At 56.9% G+C, this 15,588-nt stretch overlaps 2 protein-coding genes across 2 annotated transcripts in view; one reads left to right on the plus strand and one right to left on the minus strand.

The window, feature by feature from the left end:
• Positions 1-15,588, minus strand: part of RAMP3 (receptor activity modifying protein 3) — a 61,118-nt gene that overhangs the window by 39,868 nt on the left and 5,662 nt on the right. The window lies entirely within an intron of this gene.
• On the plus strand, positions 10,129-11,964 carry LOC137768289 (whey acidic protein-like). The gene is made up of 4 exons (XM_068549794.1): positions 10,129-10,210; positions 10,727-10,867; positions 11,253-11,420; positions 11,948-11,964. Exons 1-4 carry the CDS (start codon positions 10,129-10,131, stop codon positions 11,962-11,964), a joined length of 408 nt encoding a protein of 135 aa, XP_068405895.1.

Here is a 15,588-nt window from a genome sequence, read left to right on the forward strand (position 1 = left end):
TGGCCAACAGGCACATGAAAAGATGCTTAACATCACTAATCATCATAGAAATGCAATCAAAACCACGAGATAGCATCTCACACCTGTCAGAATGGCTATCATCAAAAAGACAAGGCCCTGGGAGTCGCTCCTATTTACCAAGTTCCTATGTCCTGGCCTCTGAATGTTAGAGGCAGATGCAGATAGATACAGCCATAAAGATAGATACAGAGATAAAGAAGACATACCCCCTGCCCTCATAGTTAGGAAAACAAGCACTAATTGTGACGCAGTGTGATAAATGCAGGGTGCGAGCTACGTGGTGCTGGAGGGGGCAGGCTGACTGGGCTTGATGGGGTCGGAGAGGCTCTCACACTGGGGGAAACCAGGCAGGGTTGGGGAGCAGGAGGCCGAGCCAGGGGAACAGGATGAACAGAGGCAGGAAGAGGGCTGCCAGCCAGGGGCGGGAAGGTGAGCCCTTCCGGACATCTGCACCCACCCTGTCCCCGCAGTGAACCAAGGGAAGCTTGCAGCGTGCTTGCTCTCAGAACAAGTTCCGGGACGTGAAACTATTGCTGCGTGGGCTCTGTGTGCAGACACTGCCTTTCAAAGCCAGGTTTGATGTCCCAGAATGAACAGGAGCTTGAGAGCTGAGAAGGACTTGCAGGAAGTTGAAAGGCACTTCGAATCCAATGAATGTTTCCCTCTAAGAGCTCTAGGGAGCAGCTTTTATGGGGAGTACGGAGACATGAGGACCGTGAGAGTACTTGTTTGTTTTTCCATAGCTTCAGAGTTTGAACCTCCCTTGCTTCCCCTAAAACCCCTGGCACCTCTAGCCTGGCCTGATTCCAGCAAAGGTCAGGTCTGTCACTGGCCCTTGCTGACGGGCACTTGTGTCAGAGAAGAGCATCATAGTCAGCTTGGGCTATCATATCTGAATACCACAGAGTGGGCAGCTGGAAGTCCAAGGTCAGGGTTCCAATGAGGGCTTCATCCTGGCTTGCAGGCTGCTGTCCTCTCACTGGGTCCTCATGTGGCCTTTCCTCTGTGCATGTGCATGGAGAGAGAGAGAAAGAGAAAGAGGGTATCTCTCCTCTTCTTATAGGGCACCAGTCCTATGGGATCAGGGCCTCACCTTAGGACCTCATTTAACCCTAATTATGTCCTTAAAGGCCCCGCCTCCAAGTACCCTCACACTGGGGATTCAGGCTTCAACATATGGATTGGGGGCACAAACATTGAGTCCACGAGAAGGAGGTTCCTTAGCTGCAATCATTCCAGCAGGGGAGTCACACACTCAGGGTACCTTCTTCCCCTTGCCTGAAATATAGGACAAAAGTACAACAGCCGGGACTTCCCTGGTGGCGCAGTGGTTAAGGATCCGTCTGCCAATGCAGGGGACACAGGTTCGAGCTCTGGTCCAGGAAGATCCCACATGCTGCGGAGCAACTAAGCCCATGTGCCACAACTACTGAAGCCCGTGCGCCTAGAGCCTGTGCTCCGCAACGAAGAGTAGCCCCCACTCGCCGCAACTAGAGAAAGCCCACACGCAGCAACAAAGACCCAACACAGCCAAAAGTAAATAAATAAAATAAATAAATTTTTTAAAACAGACAACAGCCGTTGTCACCACAAGAGCTTGAGCCCAGGTGTTGTTCCACACCTGATGCATTCAGAGCCTTTTTTAACCACCAGAGTCAGAAACCCACTTGGACAAGATTAAGCACTAGGTGGGCTGGCCGGGGGCCACCCGGGACCCCTGCCCCCGCTCTCCCGTCTCCCTCCCCGTGCTGCAGGGGGACCCAGGCATGGACGTCCATCCTTGGAGCCTACCGCTAAGACAGAAATCTCCAGATCGAAAAGGCCTGGCAGCCAGCCCTACCATCACCACCCTTGTGTGCCAGGGACCAGGAGCGGCTACCAGGAGTGGGGAGAGCCCTGCCCCACAAACACCCTTCCAGAGAGGAACCTCGGGACCCCACACGACGGTCTCCACGGTGTTTCTCTTCTCCGGGTTTTACTTTGTAGAGAGCATCAGCCATCCCTGTGTCTGTATAGCACCGAGCTCCCCAGCAGGTTGCTCTGTGCTGCACGCGTTTGGTGTGAATTCTCAAGAGGTATATTCTCTACTCTGTTCTAGGCCACAGTTTGAGATGGTTTTCCTTGCCATGTTCTGTGGGTGGGGGAGTTTGATTTCTAGATCTTTGAGTCCTTAGAGCACCATCTTGGGCACATCCTGGGTTTTCTCTCCTGCTGGCTGTGTTCAATATCAAGTTCAGCTGGCAGGGCAAAGGCCACTCACAGCTGAGCCTTCTTGGGGCCCTTCCTTCACCTAACTCAGCTCCTGATCATTTGTTGCTACCCGGCGAGGTTTGCTTCCTGTTCTCCATTCAGGACTTTTGTCATTGTCCTCACAAGGAGGCTCAGCCGGGACACCTAGGGGGAGTCCCCTCCCCTGGAAGGTGCTGCTCTTGCTGTTTCCATTCCGTCCACCCCTCTTCCACCTGGAGCTCTGCATCCTTCTCCCCAACCAGTCCCCCAAATGTGGTGTCTCGGGGCTCAGCCAGGAACCCCTCCCTGCACTCCTTCCCTGCAACCCCCATGCGTTTCCCATAAGCTGACAGCTCCCCTGATGCTCCGGACACTTCTGGCCTCTGGCTTGCTGTATATCCGGGTCCCGGTGGGTCTGCCTCCAAAGTGCATGGATGCCCCCCACCGCGCAGCGCCCCGCCTCACCCCTGCTGCTGTAGAAGCCACCTGGCCTCCCCCCTCACCCTGCCCACCCCTCACTCTGTTCTCCACACAGCAGCTCAGGAGGTCTTTCTAAACACACACCAGACCCTCCTCTGCTCAGGCCCTTCATTTATTCCCATCACACTTGGACGAAAGTGCAAAGCCCTTTTCCTGGACCATCGAGACGTGGGGTCTCTGTCTCTGCTGCTGTCCCCTCGGTCCCCATGCTCCCACCGTTCCAGCCCCTCCAGACACTCCCAACTCTTGGCCTCAGTCCCCTTCTCCCAGACTGGACAGGCCCGAATTAGCCCCGGTCTGGCCCCGTGCCTGTACTCTCCACTGCACTGCTTGCGCTCGTGGACGAATGGCAACGGAGTCCCCAGTCCCCGGTGGCCTTCCACAAAGCCCACGTCACGGATCAGCTGTGACAAAGGGACATGGCCAAAGCAAAGCTCCTGTTCACGGCTCACTTCCTAGAGCAGGAATGCAAAGGCAGCTGTCCAGGCTTACTTTGTGATCCCGGTCTTCCAATCCTGTGGACTTTGATGCTTTCAGTGAGAATTTTGACCACTATTGCTTGGCTTCCCGAGTCGCCCTTGGGAAGGGGAAGTGGATCTGAGTTGCCTCTCCACCATTACAGAAGCACAAGGCTGGCTTCTGATTCTTCAATAGGACCCAGTGAGACTGACGGCCGAATCAAATAGAAATCAGACTTCTGACCCGCAGCCCGCAGCACCCAGCCCAGGAAGCCGGCCTGCTGTCTCTAGGGACAATCCAGGAAGCTAAACAATAACCCCTGCAACAATCAGCCCCAAAAGGCCAGAATTTGGTTGATAACTGACAGCTTCCCTGATTTCAGTCCCTACCTCCAACTCAGGACCAACCAGAGAAAGCCGAACACGCTCCCCCAACCAATCACATGGGACGCCCCCTCCTAGTGAGGGCACCTCCAGCTTCTCCAGGCCCACAGCCCCCATCAGGGCAGCCCTGAGCCCTTTCTCCTCCAGGAAGCCATCCCACTGCCCTGCCTGCCCTTGAGTCTCTGCCAAACCAAGTGATGGGAGCAACTCCTTCACTACAGCCAGCTCTGAACACACACCTCTGCCTTCCCCATCTGGTTGGTTTTGTTTATTTCCACACGAGAAAGCTAGATTTTATGAAAAATCTCCAATTACTCTTTTTTTTTTGGCTGCGTTGGGTCTTCATTGCTGCGTGCGAGCTGCATGCGAGCTTTCTCTAGTTGCGGTGAGCAGGGGCTACTCTTCGTTGCAGTGCGCAGGCTTCTCATTGTCGTGGCTTCTCTTGTTGTGGAGCACGGGCTCTAGGGCGCATGGGCTTCAGTAGTTGTGGCATGTGGGCTCAGTAGTTGTGGCTCGCGGGCTCTAGAGTGCAGGCTCAGTAGTTGTGGCACACAGGCTTAGTTGCTCCGCGGCATGTGGGATCTTCCTGGACCAGGGCTCAAACCCGTGTCCCCTGCATTGGCAGGCGGATTCTTAACCACTGCGCCACCAGGGAAGTCCCTCCAATTACTTTAATGTTGAGAACAAACATAAAATTTTAAATGTCATGGAGGTGACGGGGCTGCAAGGTTGTCATGTCTGTTGGGTAAAGTGGGAGCCTCTGACCTCTGATTCCTAGCAGCAGGAATTGTGGGAAAGAGTTTTGGCCTCTTTTCTAAGCCGGCAGGGTGGTGCTGTGGGCCCTGGCCTGGCCCTGGGGATGCGACCTGCAGGCTTGTATAGGTCCACTCCTTGGTCCCTGTCCTCCCGGCAAGCCTTCCTCCCCTCTCTGAGTTGTCAGGGCCCCCATCATGAAGGAAGGGGCGTGCCTCTGGCTCCCTGGGCTTGTTGAAAAGCCCTCCCATTGTGAGCCCATTAGTGCTAATTCTCTACCCAAGGCTCGACCTGAGGCAGGACAAGCCCACCGGGTTTGGATTCAAGGGTTTATGGAGACACCACGAGGGGGGAGGCTCCACCCTGCCCTCCCTCTGATCATGGGGCTGGACCACCACTTCCTCAGCTCCAGGACACCCAGGCCCCTGGTCCCACATCCCTTCTGACCAGGCCTCACCCTTATCAGTAGGACAGGCAGTGGCTCTCCCGGGGTCTCCCTGCCCCTCACAGTCCCACCTCCCAGTCGGCCAGCAGAGAGCCTTTCTGAAACATACTGGCCATGCCCACCCACCCTGACACCTGGCCTGGCTCCATGCCCTCTGTGGTCCAGGTCTGCGGCCTCCCCAGCTCCCTCCCACTTGAGTGACGTGGTTATCAGACTCCCCTAGAACAGGGGTCCCCAACCCCGGGGCCGTGGACCAGTACCGGTCGGCAGCCTGTTAGGAACTGGGCCGCACAGCAGGAGGGCGATGGAGCAAATGTTCATCTGCCGCTCCCCATCGCTGGCATTACCGCCCGAACCACTCCCACCACTGCCCCCCGCCCCCCGCCCCGCGTCCGTGGAAAAATTGTCTTCCACGAAACTGGTCCCTGGTGCCAAATAGGTTGGGGACCGCTGCCCTAGAAGACCCCGTTTCTTTGTGCCTGGCAGCACCACCCATCATGGCCCCTGGACCGTCCGCACCTTCTGGCCTCTCTCAGCCTCCAGGTCCCCAGCCAGTGAGATGCCTGCACCAGTGCACACCTGGGGCCAGAGGGCTGCATTCACCGGTGTCCCTGGCCAGACGGCCAACCTGGATGAATGGATAAAGAGTGAGGACCCTGAACAGGGGCGATGCCATGGGGCGCAGCCACCAAGCCTTCCTACCAGGACCACCCGGCAGCCCCTGCAGCCCACCCTTCACCCTGGATGTCCAGCCAACCCAGCGGACCCCACGGGAGCCCGAGGGGGCCACAGTGCTGTTGGATCATGAGGGAAGGGGCAGGGCTCCCCGACAGCCCCACACCCAGGAGCCCTGAACAAGAGGTGCTGATAGAGCCTTGAGAGACTTGGGGGAGGAAAGAACTTTCTGGAGAGGAGCAAGAGGCAGGAGAAGCAACCGCTACATGCACTGACTTGGTAAGATCAGGGTGTGGAAAAGTTCATGAGCTGTGAGAGACCCGATGAGGACAGAACTCCCACCCAGGGGCCGTGAGTGTCCCCACAGAGAGGGGCGAGCGTGTGGAATGGCGTGGTCTCCCCTACCTGGTCTTGGGCATGAGAGTTTGGAGGAAACCCCCAACCCAGCTGAGCCCACAGAACCAGTGGGGACACTATGCGCTTAGCCCACCATGTAACTGATGCTCCGGGAGATCACAGCTGAGCCTCAGTTTCCCCATCCATCCTGGCACACAGCAGCTGTGCAGAGAGAAAAAGCCTGCAGGTCTTGGAAGAAGATGGGCTGGGGCCAGGCCAGAGGGGCCAGTGAACACCCCCAGGGCCCAAGAACCCCACGTCCCTGCCCCAGGGCTGGTGAGCCCAGGGAACATCATTCCTGGAAACTCCTGGTTCTCCGTCTAGCCCTCGGGGCCGAGCACCTGCCTGAAGGCCTGGCCTGCCAACGCCTCTTGCTTCTCCCCCTCCCCTCAACCACACCGGGCCTGCATCCCCTCCTGGCCTGGCCTCCCCAGCCCCCAGCAGTTAGAGCTGGCCTCCACTCCCCCTCCAGATGAAAAGTGCAGTCCCAGTCTCGTGGCTGCTGTGTGAAGGGTTCTCTTAGAAGCTGAGGAAATGGGTTAATGGTGGTGGCCTGCCAGGGAAGTGACCTGGTTCCCCAGCACTGACCACGGTGCTTTCCGTAAGTCTTGAGGGCATGGGAGTGCTCTGAGTGAAACGTGACTGTACCACGCCTGCAGCACAGCCCCAGTGACACGAGACTGCCTGGCGGGGACAGTCTGTGTATATATGGTGGGATGTGACAGATACACATGTGCTTACATAGGAAAAAGCCAGATGAAGGTGAATGAAGACATTAACAAGGTAGCTCCAGGACACAGATCACGTGTGATTTTCTTTTTCTTCTTTATGCTTTTCTGAATTGTGCAAGTTTTCTGCAATGTGTATCAGTTATTTTTCTAATTTAAAAACTTTGAAATTATCTTCTAAATAACCTCTGTTGAAATCTGTAGAAAGCTTTCTAGGTAAGAGGCACCTTCACTAATTTACCACCTCATGTAACCCTCGCGCCTACCCATTATGAGAGATGCTGTCGTTGCCTCCGTTTCATAGATGGGAGAACTGAGGGGCACGTGAAGGGAAACGACCTGTCTGAGGTCACAGAGCAAATGAGACCAGAGCCCGATTCCCAAGGACAGACTCCTTCCATGATGGGTTTACCCGGGGGCCTTAAATCTTGAGCCTTCAAATCTTAGGCAAGACTTCAACGTTAGCCAATGCCCTTGTGTTGATCAAAGAATACATCCTGAGATGTAATCTGCTAACAGCCCTCACCGCCCCAAAAGTCTCAACCTAAATCACAGAGATCAGAGAATGCCAACGACAGGGATGTCCACTAACGTGCTATGCCCCGGGCGCCAAACGCTTTTGCAACAACTGGGTTCCCTAGGCAACATCCTCACCCCATCACACAGGTGAGAAACAGTAAATAGTTCAAGGTCCCAGAACTAGCAGAGCCAGGGCTGGATCCACCCAGGCATGGATTCAAACCCTCCCTCTTGACCACTTCATGGGAAGGGCATTCATGCCACACCCTGTGTGGACTTCACCCCCCAGGTTGCATAGGAAGAATGCCAGATGGCAGGGTTGGCCGGGGGGGGGGGGGGGGGGGGGGGGGGCGGTGAGTGATAGGATCATGCTAACATGTGAAAGCTCAGCTGGCCAGAAAGATCAGCATGGGGACTTCCCTGGTGGCGCAGCAGTTAAGAATCCGCCTGCCAACGCAGAGGACACAGGTTCGAGCCCTGGTCCGGGTATATCGCACACGCCGCGGAGCAACTAAGCCCGTGCACCACAACTACTGAAGCCCTCACACCTAGAGCCCGTGCTCCGCAACAAGAGAAGCCACGAACTAAGCCCGTGCACCACAACTACTGAAGCCCTCACACCTAGAGCCCGTGCTCCGCAACAAGAGAAGCCACGACAATAAGAAGCCTCCACTCGCCACAACTAGAGAAAGCCCGCGCTCAGCAATGAAGACCCAACACAGCCATAAATAAATAAATAAATAAATAAATTTATTAAAAAAAAAAGAGAAGCCAGCAAGATGAGAAGCCCGCGCATCGCAACGAAGAGTATCCTCCACTCGCCACAACTAGAGAAAACCTGCGTGCAGCAACGAAGACTCAGTGCAGCCAAAAGTAAATAATTTTTTTTTTTTAAATGAGTGAATCTGAAAATAAAAGGAAAAAAAGCGAAGAGAAAGCAGCTAGTAAGTTTTGTGCAGAATGAAATACAGGTGCCCATCCCAGCCAGGGATGTAAAGTGTACGATTTTGGTGATTCCACATAAGAGTCAAATGCTCTCCTGTTCGCATTTAAACTGGCATCACACAATATAAAGATGAATGGTAATATTCACACTAATAATATAAACATTTAATTTTAATTTTGCTAGAGTGACATTTTTTAAAAACACCATTTTTAAAAACAAGAGAGAGGGCTTCCCTGATGGCGCAGTGGTTGAGAGTCTGCCTGCCAATGCAGGGGACACGGGTTCGAGCCCTGGTCTGGGAAGATCCCACATGCCGCGGAGCAACTAAGCCCGTGCGCCACAACTACTGAGCCTGCACGTCTGGAGCCTGTGCTCCGCAACAAGAAACACCACGATAGTGAGAGGCCCGTGCACCGCGATGAAGAGTGGCCCCCGCTTGCCGCAACTAGAGAAAGCCCTCGCACAGAAACGAAGACCCAACACAGCCAAAAATAAATAAATAAACCCAAAGTCTAAAAAAAAAAAAAAAACAAGAGAGAGACGTGGAAAAGAGGAAAACCTTTGTATTTACTATCTTTACCAACACTTTCTTCCCGCTTGTTGAACAAGGCACCCCACAAAGTATGTAGCCAGCCCTATGGTCAAGGAAGAAGGGACCAGGCCCTGTGACCCTATGACCACAGGTCCCATAGCCCAAGGGCTGTGTCCCAGGGAGCCAGAGGCTGGCGACTCAGTGTGAGGCCATGGTCCCGTGGCCTGAGTTCCTGGTGTGGTCAGCCTGGCCTCAGACCCAGCATCTGAGCCAGGAGGACCCTGAGTCCTCCCCGCCGCGGTGCAGGGGGAGGGACAGAGAACAGGGGGAGAAAGGTCAGCAGGGCCAGCCAGTGAGTGACTGTGGCCTGGCCACCCCTAACTCCTCTGAACCTCAGGACCCCGCTCTGGCCTGTGGACTGCATTCTTCTCAGGCTGCAGGAGGGGAAACAGCCAAAGGGGGAGCATCTTGTGAGCTGCCAGTGTGAAGAGGCACCAGCAGGTAGCAAGTCGCCATTGGCCAGGACTCCAGACCCCATCCCTGAAGGCCGGCACTGGCCACCCTGGGAGGGACCTGGCCTGAGGTCCGAGAACTCTGCTGAGTGGTCCTAGGGGCTGAGACGGTGCTACATGGGGCCCGGGGTCAGGGAGAGCCAGGGGGACCTGAGCTGCCTGTCAAAGTGGCAGCGTGTTCCTAAACATCTGGAAATGCGAGTACCCAGGGAAGTACTAAGGGGTTCTGTGTCAAAGGTCAAGAGGCCACAGGCCAGACAGAGTACGGCCTGGACCAGGGGTGGGCACTGACCATCAGCACACGTGGTCACCCCAGGGCCGCCTTCCCTGCCCAGGCCCTCAGGGCAGAAGGATCAAGGAAGTTCCCGCAGAGAAGGAGGGGCACGTCTCCTTGGTGTTGATCCCGCTCACAGGGCACAGGCGGGCCCTTCTGGGAAGAGGCCTTCACAGTGTCCACCCTGTGTAAAAACAGCCCTGACACTGACCCTGCCCCTCCCTTTCTCGGACGCCCGACATTCTCTGCACAGAACATGCAGCCCATAAACTCAAGACGGCCTGTTCTTGCTGTAGAATGTTCAGGAAAAGACAAAAAGACACCATGGGAGAAATAAAATGCCCTCCCAGATACCCCTGCGCCTGGGCTCCTCCTCCTTCTCTGTTACCTGTGGACCATGTGCTGAACTGGACCCATGACTCCCTCTCCCTGAAGGACACCCCCATGAGCACGGAAAACAACGCCATGTTGTGTCGTTGTGGATTCTACTTCTTCCTTCGTCTGCCCTTCATTTTCTGAATTCTCATAGTAAACATGCATTACTTTCAAAGTGGAAAAAAATGGTCCACCTTATTAGAAATTCTTTTTTTGTTTACAAATGTGGCCCAAGGCAGCAGCTGCCCAGTCTGGGGTCTGTCCAAGCCGGAAGCCCCTTGGCCCCACTGGGGCAGCGCCAGCCGCCCGCCGTCCCCGCCATGCTCCTCCCCCCACTGCCTCCTTTAAAGGTGCCCCAGGGCCATGAGCCACCATCTGCCACCTGCCTGCCACCCGCCACCATGCGCTGTCTTGCCAGCCTGGCCCTGACCCTGCTTGCCCTGAAGGCTGCCCTCGCGCTGGCCCCGGCCCTCACCTTGCCAGGTAGGCCCAGGCGGGTCGTCCCAAACTCCGTCCCCTCCAGGTGCGCCCCTGAAACACTGCTGGACCTGGCAGTTTGGTAACTGGGACAAGAGGAGAGAATGGGGGAGGCACACCCCGTGGCTGGGGGGTCAGTGACAGCAGAAGAGTGGGGTACTGCCCAAAGATGCCCGTGTGCTGGGGGACTAAAGCCACAGGGCCCAGGCCACTGTCCCAGGGTGAAAAGTGACCGGGCAGCTAACTGGGCATGGGGGGAGCCTGTCCTGGCCCCTCAGGGTCTCAACTCCACCTCCTGCAGCGCGCCTGAGGCCTTGTTTCCTAATTTTCACAGCTGACTCACACTTTTGTCAGCCGTGTCACATTTCTGGCAGATTTTTTCCTTCCTAGAAGCAGAGCGCTGGGCTGCTGGGGACCCGCCTCCCGGTGGTTCTGGCCTTGCCCCACCTTGTTTTCCCCTGAGGAGCCCCAGGGGAGACGGGATCCGGCCACCCCCCACCCACCTGCCCATCCTGTGTGCAGGGCAGGCCGTGTGCCCAGAGCTCAGCTCCTCCGAGGAGGATTCCTGCACAATCTCCTGTGTCAACGATGAGAACTGTCCCCAAGGCACCAAGTGCTGCGCCAGGAGCCCCTGCAGCCGATCCTGTGTGGTGCCCCTCATAGGTAACGCCGCCATCCCTGCGCCCCAGCGGAGCCCCATCTGGAGGGAGGGAGGGACCAGCTTTGTCAAGGGTCCCCTTGAGCCGGCACTCCACACCCCGCTCTCAGTGAACCCCCCAGCGGCCCCATAAAAGCCCGGCCGTGACACCGCTTCACCTGCTGGACCCACCTGAGGCCCAGCTGAGGCTCGCCCACTTCCTCCCAACATCACCAGTGCCCAGCTTAGCGATCCACGAGGGCTGCTGTCTCCCCCCCCAGCGTTCAGGCCCCAGCGTTCAGGCTCCAGGCCACCAAGGTGGGGGTGAAGGTTGGGGGCCGCCGGAGACCAGCAGTGGGGCAGCCCCAGCAAGCCAGTGGGCGATGAAGGCCTGGCCTGCCTCTCCCCCAGTGCCTGTTCCAAAGGCTGGCCGCTGTCCCCGGGTGCAGGCCCCGCAGGCCCCGCCGGCCCCTAAGCTCTGCTTAGAGAGAAACGAGTGCTCCAGGGATGACCAATGTATGGAGAACCAGAAGTGCTGCTTCAGCTCGTGTGCCAGGAGGTGTATGGTCCCCACCACAGGTAAGCATCCCGGAGACCCCGCCCTCAAGACACCTTCCCGAGACACTGCCCTGGGGATGGTGGACTTGGCTTCTCCCTTTGCCTCTCCTGACCTTAGGGCCTCCGCAGGTTCCTGAGGGCAGTAAGACACAGGAGAGGGCGGGGGCTCAGGCAGCAGTGACCCAGGGCTGCAACAGCTGCAGGCCTCTGCAGGCACTTGATGCCGTTGGGTTAGAGTGGGTCTCAGACTAGCAAAGGGGGCTCAGAGGAACACTTGCTTGGTGGGACTTGGTCCAGCCGGGCCCACCTGCAGTGCTTGTGCCTTTGCCACTTAATCTGGGGAGGAGCTCTGGGCTAGGAGCCCAGAGACATGGTTCCCGGATAACAGTCCCTGCCAGCTGTGACCTCGCCTGCCCGCCCACGGGCGATAGTGAGGGCCCGAGACAGTAGGTGTGCAGGGCTCACTGGCCCACACACAGCATCCCTCCCTCCCCTGCCTCCACCGTGACCAGGCTCCACCTCCTCTGAGGCCTCCGCGTCCCCTGCAGAGGACTCTCTCCAGTGAGGGACATCCCTGAGAGCCCCTGGCTGCCAGGAATGACCGGTCCAAGTCCTCTCAGCCAGAATCTTCTCTCTTGGATCCAGTCAGCCCAAGATGCCTCCTACCTGCTGCTAATAAAAACCCACTCGGCTTCATGTCTGTCTGTCTGTCCTTGGCACCTGCCGGGGGGCGGCGGAGGAACGAAGCACACAGGCCTTGCCCCTGGGAGCTCCCCAGCAGGCCTGGAAGCTCCTGGAAGAGCCAGGCGCTGGGAGCTGGGGGCCGTGGTGGCGTCTCTGGGCTGGGAGAGACTTGTCCACCAGGCTCCCGGTGCCGGCCCCTGGGGTCTGACCCCTTTCAGAGGTGCTGCTGAATGGGGTTCGGGAGCATGAGCAGAGCCTGCAGGGAGGGCTTGGGGCTCAGCGGCCGCCAGACCTCACTGGCCTTGACCAGCTTAGGGGACACACGGAGGGCAAGGTGTTAGAGGCTGTTCCTCGGGCAGCCTGGTTTAGAGCCTCCAGTGACGTGTGCATACCCCACCCCACACCCAGTGAGTGTCTTAGAAATCATTTCAGCTCTGACAAAACCAGCCAGAGGGAAATCCCTCTGGTCCAGGGATTAGGGCTCCACGCTTCCACAGCCAAGGGCACGGCTTCAGTCCCTGGTCGGGGAACTAAGATCCCACAAGCTTTGCGGTGCAGTGCAGCCAAAAAAAAAAAAAAAAAAAACCACCCAGAGTTCAAATCAGGCCCCACAATCAAGGGCTCAATCCCATAAGGCAGGGGTCCCCAACCCCCGGGCCGCAGACTGGTACCAGTTCGCAGCCTGTTAGGAACCGGGCGGCACAGCAGGAGGTGAGCGGCGGGCGGGCGAGCGAAGCTTCATCTGCTGCTCCCCATCGCTCCCCGTCGCTCCCCGTCGCTCCCCATCTCTTGCATTACTGCCTGAACCATCCCCCCAACCGTGGTCCGTGGAAAAACTGTCTTCCACGAAACCGGTCCCTGGTGCCAAAAAGGTTGGGGACCACTGCCATAAGGATATAAATTCAGAGGTTCCCATAACCCCCACAGATTCAATAACTTGGTAGAACGACCCACAGACCTCTGAAAGCACAATACTTATGTTATAGTTCTATTATAGAGGATACAGACCAGGAACAGCCAGATGAAGAAACACACAGGGTGAGGGAGTGGGAGGGGGATACAGGAACCTCTGTCCCCGGGGGCTCAGGGTATGCCACCCTCCCAGCACATTAACCATCACCAGCCCAGAAGATCCTTGAGTTTCTGTGTCCAAAGGCTTTCTTGTGGGTTCTTTAATAAGCATTATGAGGAACTTCCCTTGTGGTCCAGTGGTTAAGACTCTATGCTCCCAATGCAGGGGGCCCAGGTTCGATCCCTGATCAGGGAACTAGATCCCGCATGCATGCCGCAATTAAAGATCCCGCACGCCGCAACGATGATGATCCCACGTGCCGCAGCTAAGACCCAGCACCGCCAAATAAATAATTAATTTAAATTTAAAAAAAAAAAAAAAGCATTACAAGGAAATCATCAGCAATCGGTGATTAACTCAATCCCCAGCCCTCTAATCACGTGGTAGCACCCTCCACGCCTAGAGTCACCTCACTAGCATAAAGTTGGGTATGGGAAAGGGCCTCATTTCAAATAACAAAAGGAAACTGTAAGGAAATTCTTATCACTCAGGAATTTGCAAGAGTTTTTGAAGCTGTGTGTCAGGGACAAAGACCAGATTCAGTTTTTATGGCACCAGAGTGTGCAGCCCGGTTTTCGACACGTACAGTCCATGTGAGCAACTTTCAGTTCTTTAAACACCTACACCCAGGCCAATCTGCCACCTCAGGTGGCTCGAAGTGCAGCTTAGGGCAGTTCCCCAAGTATGGCCCACTTCGGCAGCAGCGTCACCTGGTGGTGTCAGACGGCTCCACCTAGACCTGCTGGGTCAGAAAGGCAGGTGGGGCCCACACACTGTTTTCACCAGCTCCAGGAAGTCAAGGACCGCTGGGTGAGGCTGCAGGGCTTCCTGATTTCAAGGTGCACCCAAATCTCCAGGAATCTTGCCAAAATGCAGATTCCAATTCTGGAGGTCTGGAATTTTGTACTTGTAGCTGCTCCCAGGGGAGGTAAAAAGTAAAAAGGGAAAGAAGGCTGGCCTTCCAGGACTGGGGCGTGTTGGGGGCCGGCTGGTGGGAGGGGTGTGTGGGCGGCCACGTCGGAAGGTCCCAAGTTGGGTAATGCACAGCTGGGAACACAGTGCAGCACCGGAGAGGAGGGGCTGCAGGAGGACGCACGGGAGGGAGGCCTGGACGCTGGGCAGGTAAAGGGCCACTCCAGGGTGTGAGAAAGATGGGTCTACAGGTCCTGAGGGAGCCACACCTACCACGCAAAGGGACTCACAGTGTGGTGCTATTGTACCTCCAGGAAGCCTGGAGGCTGGAGGACAGTGGGCACACCCTCCCACACCCCTGCCTGTGCTGGGCAGGTGCCGTTAGAGCTTCTGGGGAGAGAGGTGAGTCTGAGATGGAGCTGAGCCCCTCGACGGGGCTGCCGCTCCTGCCGGGGCCCGGACCCAGGGAAGATCCCCGGCGGGCCCTGCGCCCGACCTGGGCAGCTGGAACCACCCAGCCCACCCCGACTTGAGCTTAGAAGGAACCGGGTGGGAGGCTCACCAGCCTCCCCACACACCCCCCCCCCCGCCCCGCCATGCTGAGGACTCCTCCCCTGCAGAGAATGCTCATCATGCCCCAGTCTCCGCATTAACCATGTGTCCAGCTTCTGTAAACTCCATGCTCTAACATCTGTCCTACATGCAAACACTGGACACCTCGACGATATGCCGGACTCACCTTGCTCAGCCTCCTGCCCCCCACACCCCTCCTTGGGGGTGCAAAATAACCAATCCGGAGACCACACCCCCACCACCTCGTCTAGGGGGTCTTATACTCCAGGTCACTCTCCCAGTGCAAGGCCAGGGACCAGACCACTAGGGGGAGCCCCTCCACCCCAGAGCCCACTGACATTATTCACAGTAGCCAGTCCTAATAAGCCTGTTCATCCTGCCTCTCCAGCTCCTTCCAAGGAAACCACAGTAAAGGCTCCTACCCACAGTTTCTCCCCACTCCTGCCCCCCACCTCCCCACCTCCTGGCTGACCCTGTGCTTCCCCGTGTGGCTCTTCATGGAGGGATGTGCCTCCTTCTCCTGGGAACTGTGAGTAATAAACCATCTTCACTGGCAATCATTTCAGATTTTCTATTAACACGCTGTATTTTAATAGTCACTTTCAGGGGCTGGACATCCATCCCAGAGAGACCCAGGGGCTGTGAAGGGGGTTCTCTCCCCACTGCACCGCCTCTCGATGCTTGCTCACAGCAGCCCACCCCAGAGCTCCCAGCACCCTACTAGGCTGATCCCCTAGCCCCACCATAGCTCTATCACCCCTGCAATGCCCAGAGAGGCCGCCCCCTGCAGCACAGGTACTCAGTTCCTACAGACCCCAGAGCAGGAGCCCAGGTGGAAGGCAGGAGAGGCTGTAAGAAGGGCCCCATCAGTACAGCTCAGTGCCTGGCCCACAGGCTGCCACCACCAGGCCCCACTCCATACACTATACTGCGTACCTCTCCACCCCG

The sequence above is a fragment of the Eschrichtius robustus genome, chromosome 8, assembly GCF_028021215.1.
Source record: "Eschrichtius robustus isolate mEscRob2 chromosome 8, mEscRob2.pri, whole genome shotgun sequence".
Taxonomy (NCBI): domain Eukaryota; kingdom Metazoa; phylum Chordata; class Mammalia; order Artiodactyla; family Eschrichtiidae; genus Eschrichtius; species Eschrichtius robustus.

Bases quoted from the DNA above. Each gene is read 5' to 3' on its own strand.
- LOC137768289 (XM_068549794.1), top strand. From the start codon at position 10,129: ATGCGCTGTCTTGCCAGCCTGGCCCTGACCCTGCTTGCCCTGAAGGCT. The intron at 10,211-10,726 runs GTAGGCCCAGGC...TCCTGTGTGCAG, and splicing joins CCCGGCCCTCACCTTGCCAG to GGCAGGCCGTGTGCCCAGAG. The intron at 10,868-11,252 runs GTAACGCCGCCA...CCTCTCCCCCAG, and splicing joins CTGTGTGGTGCCCCTCATAG to TGCCTGTTCCAAAGGCTGGC.